At 41.0% G+C, this 10,502-nt stretch overlaps 1 protein-coding gene across 1 annotated transcript in view; it reads left to right on the top strand.

Moving 5' to 3' along the window:
- Positions 1–314: 314 nt before the first annotated feature.
- Ar (androgen receptor) overlaps positions 315–10,502 on the top strand; it is a 172,534-nt gene continuing 162,346 nt past the window's right edge. The window contains exon 1 of the mRNA XM_048336808.1: positions 315–2,211. Within this exon, the coding sequence (XP_048192765.1) occupies positions 710–2,211 (1,502 nt within the window). The 5' untranslated portion in view covers positions 315–709. The remainder of the gene's footprint in view (positions 2,212–10,502) is intronic.

Below are 10,502 nucleotides of genomic sequence, written 5' to 3'. Positions count from 1 at the left end.
CCTTGCGCATTGCAAAGGAGGCTCTTGGGAGCCCCAGTGACTGGGAAGAGGCTCCAAGTACTACTAGCTAGGTACCTGGCTCCGAAACCAGCAAGCCAGGAGGGCTCCCTGGTTCCCCACAGGGCCTGCACCTCTTCCTATCTCCCCCACCCCCACCCTTAAGTGTGGAGCCAGAGATCCGAAGATGAAAAAACAACCCCAGCTTCAGTAGGCAAAAGCAAAACCAACCAAAACAACCAAAAAAAGCCAAAACAGGACAGAGAGCAAGCAAGCAAGAAAGAGAGAGGAGATCCAGAGAGAGAGAGAGAGAGAGAGAGAGAGAGAGAGAGAGAGAGAGAGAGAGAGAGAGAGAGAGCGCTCTTGACCCTTATTTGCACCTGATTCCATGGACATTGAATTTGGAGAACAACACTTTCCTTTCTGCTCCCTCCTCCTCAAAGTCAAGATTTGAGCATCTTTTATATAGCCTCCTTCAAGTATTCAAGGACTGATTGGGACTCCAGCCGGTGCGTGTCGGGCTGGTGTCTTCCTAGGCCGCCAGAGCGCTTTTTACTTGGTGGTGATTTTTGGGTGCCCCCCCACCCCACTTAAGTTTTCTTTCCTGGAGCTTCCCGCAGGTGGGCAGCTCCGCAGCCTGTTGAACTCTTCTGAGCTAGAGAAAGGGAGACAGACTAAGAGAATTAGTTGGGAGATTCAGTCAAGCTCCAGGATGGAGGTACAATTAGGACTGGGGAGGGTCTACCCCAGGCCACCATCCAAAACCTATCGAGGAGCTTTCCAGAATCTATTCCAGAGCGTGCGTGAAGTGATCCAGAACCCGGGCCCACGGCAACCTGAGGCGGCAGGCGCAGCACCTCCAGGTCCCCGTTTACAGCCGCAGGAGACTAGCCCCCGGCGGCAGCAACAGCATGGTGAGGATGGCTCGCCCCAATCCCACATCAGAGGCCCCACAAGCTACCTGGCCCTGGATGAGGAGCAGCAGCCTTCCCAACAGCACTCAGCCCCTGAGGGCCACCCCGAAAGCGGCTGCCTGTCAGAGCCTGGAGCCGCCGCAGCTACCAGCAAAGGGCTGCCACAGCAGCCGCCAGAACCTCAGGATGAGAATGACTCAGCTGCCCCATCCACGATGTCCTTGCTGGGCCCCACTTTCCCGGGCTTAAGCAGCTGCTCCGCAGACCTTAAAGACATCCTGAGCGAAGCTGGCACCATGCAACTCCTGCAACAGCAGCAGCAGCAGCACCAGGAGGGGGTGTCCGAAGGCAACAGCAGCGGGAGAAGCAGGGAGGCCGCTGGGGCTTCCTCTTCCGCCAAGGACAGTTACCTAGGGGGCAACTCGACCATATCTGACAGCGCCAAGGAGTTGTGTAAGGCAGTGTCTGTGTCCATGGGATTGGGTGTGGAGGCACTGGAGCATCTGAGTCCTGGGGAGCAGCTTCGGGGAGATTGCATGTATGCGCCACTCCTGGGAGGTCCACCCGCTGTGCGTCCCACTCCGTGTGCCCCGCTGGGCGAATGCAAAGGTCCTCTGCTGGACGATGGCCCAAGCAAGGGCACTGAAGAGACTGCTGAGTATTCCTCTTTCAAGGGAGGTTATGCCAAAGGGCTAGACGGCGAGAGCCTGGGTTGCTCTGGCAGCAGCGAAGCCGGGAGCTCTGGGACACTTGAGCTCCCCTCCCCGCTGTCTCTCTACAAGTCTGTAGCCCTGGAAGAGGGAGCACCATATCCCAATCGCGACTACTACAACTTTCCTCTGGCCTTGCCCGGGGCCCCGCCACCTCCCCATCCGCACGCCCGCATCAAGCTGGAGAACCCACTAGACTACAGCAGTGCCTGGGCGGCCGCGGCAGCGCAATGCCGCTATGGGGACCTGGCCAATCTGCACGGTGCGGGGACCGGCGGACCCAGCTCCGGATCGCCTTCCACCTCCACCTCCTCTTCCTGGCATACTCTCTTTGCCACCGAAGAAGGACAAATATATGGGCCCTGTGGCGGAAGCGGAGGCGGCAGTGCAGGAGAGGCAGGGGCTATCGCCCCTTATGGCTACCCTCGCCCACCCCAAGGGCTGGCGAACCAAGACGGGGACTACCCTGGCCCTGATATGTGGTATCCCAGTGGCGTGGTGAGCAGGATGCCCTATCCGAGTCCCAGTTGTGTGAAAAGCGAGATGGGACCTTGGATGGAGAGCTATTCAGGACATTACGGGGACATGCGGTAAGTTTCTGCTCACACAAATGTTGCCTTTGACCTGGGGCACAGAGTCGCTTGGTGTTCTGGCGTATCTAAGCCACTTCTCCCCGCCAGAACCTTCTCGCTGACCCTAGGACAGCTTAACTCTGTGGCATAGGAAAGGCTGTCCTAAATCTGGTTCCTTCCCAGAACTTATGGCCTGCTTAAGTGATCACCTGAGAGCCATCACCCCCCCCTCCCCCCGCAAGGCCTCAAGGCGCGACCTGTGTGCTGATCTGTGTCTTTCCAGTTTGCTAGACAATCCCCCCAGCTGCCTAAAATCCTTGCTCCCTGCTAATACTTCAGGTCTGGGGGGCTCCAAACAAATCCAATACACATATTAACTTTTGGAAGTAGACTCCATAAACCTTCCACCCCCTTTTCCCCCGTCCTAGAAGTCCTAGAAATTCAAGTAGAAATATGGGCAATTTCTCTTCGCCTTCTAGCCTGTGGCTCATCTGAGTAAAAAGACTGACCCAAACGTTTCCCAGCCCTCCTCCTCCAAAGAGATAAAATGAAATTCCCGATTAGGGAAGAAATAAAGTGGTATGTGAGTGCCAAAGGTCCCTGTATAGAATATGCTATTGTATAGTGTAGTACATTACTAGGGTACTGCACTTTTAGACTAGGTACAGGGGCATTTCTGTTGGTAAGAACCAGACAGGATTTGCCTTTGCAGGTTCTTGGCATTGACCACATTGGAAGTCTTTGTTTGGGTCCGTTTTCTCTTGTAAATTATCCCCCCCCCCCATGTGGATTCTTAGAGATCCACAGCCCCCAGCTTTTGCATGGGATCTGTGAAGAGGACAATGTCCTTTAAATTAACAATTCAACCAGGTTTCAGGCTGGCTTATAAAAGTTTTGGAAGAATTTCTGTAAAGTATTTCCTAGTGTTTCAGTGTATCCACAAATCTCTTGGGGAGCGAGGAATGGGACTCTTCATTATATCCCTACATTTTAAGGATGTGTGCTTCTATTTAAAAACACAAATTGTTAGTAATAATAACTTGAATAAGAAATGTTAGTGACCTATGAGCCATAGTCCTTTCCCACAGGGTTTTAATTAGGACATGGGAAAACTGGGGGACAATTTTATCTTATTAATTGAAAAATTTTCCTCACTGCAGTTTTTGAGCTTCCTGAAGACCATATTGAACATTTGTTTTCTTCCAACCACTTAAGAAATCAGTTAATATGGCAAGAAGTGGGAGGGGGGAACTGACCTGGGAATTAATTCCTCAGGTGGTTAAGGTGTTGATGTCCCCATGGATTTATGTCTTATTCTTTGTTTCTAGAGCTATAATGTCTCCATCTATTTTTCTGTTAGCATCAACATATTTGTTTGGTGATTTCAGTTTAACAATTTAGCTCTTTTTACTGATGCTTCTGTCCTAGGAAGGTTCAAAGCACATTATCAGGGGAGGGAAAAAAAAGAGGATAGGATTTCATAAAATATTATCTTCTGTGTTCTTGAAGAAACAGCTTCTGATCAGCTTTTCCACTCTACTAGTTTCTTAAGGTTTGTCCTACAGGATTGTCAAAGGATTCCTTTGAAATCGTTGAAATCTTTTCCAATTACAGTGTTTATTTTTGTGGTGATTACATTGTGGGATAAAAGACCTTTATTTTATGGGAACATATTTGCTTGGTTTGGGTTAATTTTTTTCTAAGCTTGACACTAGAGAGCAGAGTGTCTCTTTTTCTGTAAACTTTTCTGCAGGGGTGGGAATGGAAATGTCTAAGGTGCTTCCTAACCTACCACGATGCTAAACCCACTCACTGGAATCTTCTACCCTTGTTATCTGCGTCATGCCTCTCCCTTGAACTTAACAGGAAGCCAACTAATAGGTCAGGTCCCTGTATTTGTTTAGTGATATATGTCTCTGGAAATACAACCTTAAATTTCATTGAGCAGCTTAAAATTGTTCCAGGCTTCAAGTGTGTGGTTGGCTTGCTGGTTTTTTTATTTTTAATATCAGATGCTAGTGGGAAAAATGACATCTCTGTTAGGAAGATAACAATACCTTGATAACTCCTTCACTCCTTTCAAATGAATGGGCTCAAGTAGCAGGAATTCACCAGTATCCAAAAGGAAATAGATTATTTAATCTTGCCAGCTTTGTGATTGCCACACTGATTTTAAGGATTATAGTTAAAAGGAAAACTGGCGTTCCTGTTCTGTGGGTTGAAAAATAATTTCCATTTCTAGAATATAGAAAATATTTGAATTTGTTTATTAGAAATTAGTCAATTTAACCAGAGTAGCTAATCTGACTATAAAAGTTTATTATATTTCCCTCACTTATTTTAGGGGTACACCTTGATGAAAGGCATGTGTTTTTTTTCCCAGAGAAAGCCAGCGCGTCCTCTCTGTGTGTATTGTATGTATCACATGCTAACTTTGAGTTTTAAAAAAATCTCAAAATTCCAGAAGTTTTCAGTAACCTATTGGGTTCCTTTGTTTTAAAATTGTGTAGTTGTTTACGTACCTAACTTAGTGGGCCGATTTTAACTTTAGTAACTTCTGCAAAGTCCTTGTTCTTATATGTGAACAATGTTTCTACCTAGAAAAAAGAAAGGCTCTCAGTTTTCCCTTAATTTAGCCTATGTTTTGAACAGAGAGCTGCTGAAAAGTCCTGGGATTGTTTACAACTCTGGTGATAATTTTGTAGAGTTATCTTCTCTCATAAGTCAAACAAGACTGCAACATTAATTGATCACTAGCCTCTTTGTATTTCAGCAAGAATATGGGAAACATTTTTTATTGAAAGATTGGGCTCAAGGGGGCCCTATTGTAAAAATTTAGGTGGGGGTTTTGTAATATTATACAGGTGAACATTTTAGTTATTCTCTTAGTAATGTGTTTTAGTTCTCCATAATAAGTAGTATTTGAGTACTCGAATCCTCCTTTTAGCAATTAATTTTTTTTCAAAATATACTATTCTTTATTACTCTCTCTAGTTATCAAGAAGATTTTCCTAACAGTCTTACATGGAGCTGTTAGTCTGTTGTGTAAAGCAAAAATTTGCTTTAGGATCAAGTAAGATACTTTCCTGCATAGGCTTTGAGGATCAGGATGTTGGAAATTGGCAATCTCTTTGTGCTATCCTCAAATGACTACTAAGTTCTGTCTGAATCTCAGTAATCAGAATCTGAGGACCAAAGAGCCATGTCGCACCCCATCTGTAGATATCCACAGAGTGTAGCCATGGAGAGCCCCTCTAGCTTGTTCATAGACAGAGATTATTTCTGCTCTGCTGAAGGTTAACATCAGTGGGAGATGTTTTCAAAGGAGCTTGCAGCCTTCCAATTGCAGGGTCAGTTTGGGGTGCTTTCTTGCTAGTGCTAATTTTACCTCATCAGACATTCATTCTTCCAGCTGTAAACTTTGAAATAATGTATTGAATTTGCTGGCACATTTAATTTTCTTTGTTAAAGCTTTTTACTCACTGTAAAAATGCTCTCATCTAGTGGACATACACATTTAAAGGAGAATTCTTTGGGGTCTTGACTCACACACATACAGTACCTGTTCCAGGTAGAATCATGGGAGTTGGACAAAGGATATTATTATTATTATTATTATTACTACTACTATTACTAATGGTAAGGTGAAGAGCATGGTTTTATTTGGAACTCTGCTGCAATAAGGAAGTAAATTCTGTCTGGATGTGGCAAAGAAAGGGGCTTATTTTACAGTCAAATTTTAAATCATGATTCCAAAAGTAAAAAAAAAAAAAAAAGAAACATCAAGTTTTATGAGGTTGGTCAGAGAGGGAAAAGGAAATCACTCTCCTAGTCCCCTCCCCACCCTCCACATTCACCATTTTCTCCTTGTCTGCAGCTTCCTCCAGTGCTGTCTATCCCCGATTTTCTTTTATTCCTCGCCTTTCATGCTTTTGACATTGAAATACACTCATCTTTCTACTTCTCGGGACATTTCTTCTCTATACACCTGTGGCATGCTTCTAAAGAGTTCCTTTAAAAAATAGCTGGAGAGTAGCAGATCACATCAACGCCAGCACCTATCAAGACTAGATGATATGAAGGATTGCAAAATGAATAGCTGGCATTTTCACCTTGAAGTGAGAGCCCAAGTCAACAGTGGCTGAGGGAATTATATAGATGGTTTGAGAATTTTAAGATTTAATGGAGTGTTTGGCAATTTATTGTCTTTGTCTCACTCTCCTGGTCTCTGTCATTTTCCATGTACTGGCCCTATCAAAAATACAGAAATACTTTCCAGAAAGTTCTGTGTGGTTCAGACTGAAGTAGTGCTGTCACACTAGCTCCTAATCTGTATGTATGGTATTCCTAGAAGTGTCCAGCTAGGCTCAACTGCTCCATTTGATGTAAATCAATCATTTGAAAACAGATATTATTAAAGAGATGACCTTCAGACTTGCCCTGCCTGATTCCACCAGGTTCCCGGATATGAATTTACAATAAGCTGTCCTCTTCCTATATACAGAGGTTACTTGCTTTTATCTGCTTGTAAAGGTCTATGGAGTTAACAGCATTGGTTGTACTTCTTCGTTTGGAAGAGAATTATGAAATCGTATAGTTACGTCGCACTCTTTTTCTGGTATGTGCCAGTCCTAGGACTTAAATTCAGGGCCTGGGTGATGTCCCTGAGCTTTTGTGCTCAAGGATAGCACTCTACAAATTGAGCTACAGCTCCACTTCTGGCTTTATGCTGGTTAATTGGAGTTAATAATCTCACAGAATTTCCTATCCAAGCAAGCTTTGAACCACAATCCTCAAAACTCAACTTCCTGAGTAGCTAGGATTACAGGTATGAACTTCTGGTGGCTGCCATGCACCATTCTTTTTAAAGAAAAGATCCAGTGTTCTCTGGTTTATTTAGCAGTAATCAACATAAGTTAGAATATGTCAGGAAGAGGCTTATTGATCACTTCTTTGTTAGTTAAGTATATTGGAAGATCTGTATTTTCTATGATGTTTGTTTATCATTTAAAGAAACTTTTCTTGGAGAAGAATTTCCAGCTTTACTTTCTGGTAGCTTTCTACTTAACTCTAATGATTTAGACTTTTGCGTAGTGAGGGTTACAGTACTCAGTGGCTATCTCAGAGAAATGATAATCCACTACCTACTGTTTGCACACTCATAAATGATAATGCTACAACCTTAGCCTCATCACTTCGATAGATGTATAACAGTAATGTGCTGTCCACTGGAGAATGCTGTCAGTTAAGATCCTATAGTGTCTGAGGTCTATTTGTTAGTAATGGCTTTATTGAGACATAATTCTCAATCCATATTATTCACCACATTCAACTTTAGAACATTTAAATCACAATAAAAAGCAGCCATCCTCCTACCCACTCCCAACCCTGAACTATCACTAACCTACTCTCTGTCTTTATGGATTTACTTATTCTAACATTTCACGTAAATGGAATCATGTAATGTTGGGTCCTATCTTCTATCACACAGGATAATGTTTTCAGGGTTTATGCATTTTGAAGCACAAGTTATTTTTTATGGACAAATAATATTCCATTGTGTAAATATACCAAATTTTATCTGTCCTTCAATTAGTGGTCATTAAGGTGTTTTTTATTATTTGGCAGCATTATTATCAATATGCTTGCAAACAATAATGTACAGGTTGCTTTTTTTGGTGGAGATATGTTTTTCTGTTTTGAGTACATACCTGGGAAGGAAATCCTAATTCATAGGAAACTCCTGTTCAACTTTCTGAGGCTATATAAAACTATTTGCAAAACTGACTGTACCATTTTGCAAATGCACCAATAGTAGTTGAGAGCTTCATTGTTTTCACATCTTGCCAATGCTTTGTGTCTCTTTTTTAATTATAGCTAGCCTAGTGTGTGTGAAGTAGTATTTCAATGTGGTTTTTAATTTGCGTTTTCCTAATGACTAATAACCATCAGCATCTTTTTATGCACTTACTTGCCTGTTTGTATGTCTACTTGGCAAAATATCCATTCATATCTTTTGCTCATTTCTAGTTGGATTGTCTTCTTTTATAATTGAGCTGTAAGAATTAATATATATATATATATATATATATCCTTGATACAGATTATGATTAATGAATATTTTCTTATAGGCTGTGGGTTGTCTTTTTACTTTATTGAAACAAAACTTTTCAGTTTGTTGAAGTTCAATTTACCCATTTTTCCTTTTATGGGTTATGATTTGGGTGTCATGTATAAGAAGGTTTTACATAATCTCAAACAAAGAATTATATTGATATTTACTTCCAAGAGTTTTCATAATTTTGCATATTTGCATTTAGGTCCTTGTTCTATTTGGAAAATATATAAATATATATGTCATAAAGTAGAAATCCAGACCTAGCCAGGAGCCAGTGGCTCATTCTTGTAATTCTAGCTACTCAGGAGGCTGAGATCTGAGGATTGTGGTTCCAAGCCAGACTGGGCAAGAAAGTCTGTGAGACTCTCCAGTTAAGTACCAGAAAATCGAAAGTGGTGCTTTGGCTCAAAGTGATAGAGTGCTAGCCTTGAGTGAAAAAGCTCAGGGACAGTGCCCAGGCCTTGAGTTCAAGCCCCTCATGGACAAAAAAAAATCCAAACTTTTTTTTTCATATAAATAATCTAGCCATTTTGGCATCATTGTTGAAACCTTTTCCCTTTTAACTGTCTCAGCAGCTTTTGTGTATGAACACAATTGGCTATTGATGTAAGGTGTTTTTTTTTCTGGACTATCAACTATATCTCACTCATCTGTCGGTCTATTCTTACGCCATTACTATACTGTCTTGAGACTATAGGTTTTTAATGTGTTTTCAAATGAAGAAGTGTGAGTCCTCTAACTTTCTTACTTTTACAAGAATATATTGGCATTTTTGAGCCTCCTGAGTTTTCATATTATTTGAGATCAACTTGTCAGTTTCTACAAAGAAATTCACTGAGATTCTGAGAGGGATTTGTTGAATCTTTGCTTGGCAATCTTAATGTGATATTTTTTTGATGCAGAACGGTGACATGTCATTTCATTTACTTAGATTTTCATTTGTAACAATATTTTATAAAATTTTCTGAAATGAAAGTTTGAACTTCTGTTTAAATTTATTCTTAATATTTTATGGTAGTATGAATAAAGTTTTCCTGATTTTTTTCAGATTATAGATTGCTGATGTACATAAATATAATTGATTTTTAAATACTGATCTTGGATTCTGAAACTTTACTTAAGCTGTCTGAATTGTGAATACCTCTGGGGCTTCAGTAGCAAGATGTTCTTTGTTATTGCCTTTAAAATTGAAGAGTATTTTACTTTATCCTGTGTGAAGGCTCTATAAGGAAACTGTTCTCAGTTTCAATCAACTCGAAAATAGAATTGGTAATGCCATCCTTCTGTTGAAAAAAGAAAAAATATTGTGGGAAATTCAACTCTGGGAAACAGCAAAGGAAAAAATCCTAATTAGGTTTATATAATTGTCCTTTTTATATAACAAAACTGTCATTTGGACCTATCAGCAAGGGGTGTGGAATAATTATGATTTCTAGTCATAAAACTAATATGAAGAGATGGCAAAGGTAAATTAAGCCACAGAAACCACTGGTTATATTAGGTTTGTGTAAGCAGCTGAAGTTATAATTTTATGTTTTTATGTTTTCCATTGGGTAAAGTAGATACTACCACTCTTTATGGTGCTATGTGTGAAGAAATGATTTACTTAATGTTGTGTAGGCTTCTCTTCAATGATGCATTATGTAGTCATAAAGCACAGATAAAATCTATCTCTTCAAGGACCCACCTTTGTCCTTATTAGTAGTCTAGGCTAAAGGGTCATAGGAAATCAACTATAATCATACTACTCTGATAATGGGAGGAAAACTGCAACTAACCCTGAAAAATCTCCTATTTGACCAAGTAGCTGGATTTAGAGATTATCCCAATAAACTAATTTTATGAAGAATCTGTCAATCAACCAGTTTTCATTAAGAACTTGCTAGATGCTCAGTGTGTTTTAGGAAGAGATACAGATAAAGAAAAAAGGATGTGATAGAGAATTTTGATGAAACTTTGGCAATTGTAAAACAAAAAAGTATAAAGATAGCACTATGATAACAGTATGGTGAGATACTGTATGTAAGGAACTCTAAAATATAGGCATTCAAAAAAAGGTAAATCCAGGCTGAAATGATGAGCATTATTTAATAATTTTGGCTGCCTTTAATCCTTTCTGAAAATAGGTGGAGACTTTACTGAACTCAACAAAAACTTACAGGTTTAATGGCTATTTCAAGCAATAGAACAT

The sequence above is a fragment of the Perognathus longimembris genome, chromosome 28 (assembly GCF_023159225.1).
Source record: "Perognathus longimembris pacificus isolate PPM17 chromosome 28, ASM2315922v1, whole genome shotgun sequence".
NCBI classification, from domain to species: domain Eukaryota; kingdom Metazoa; phylum Chordata; class Mammalia; order Rodentia; family Heteromyidae; genus Perognathus; species Perognathus longimembris.
The sequence above is the reverse complement of the archived record's forward strand: the minus strand, read 5'-3'. Positions and strand labels throughout refer to the sequence as shown.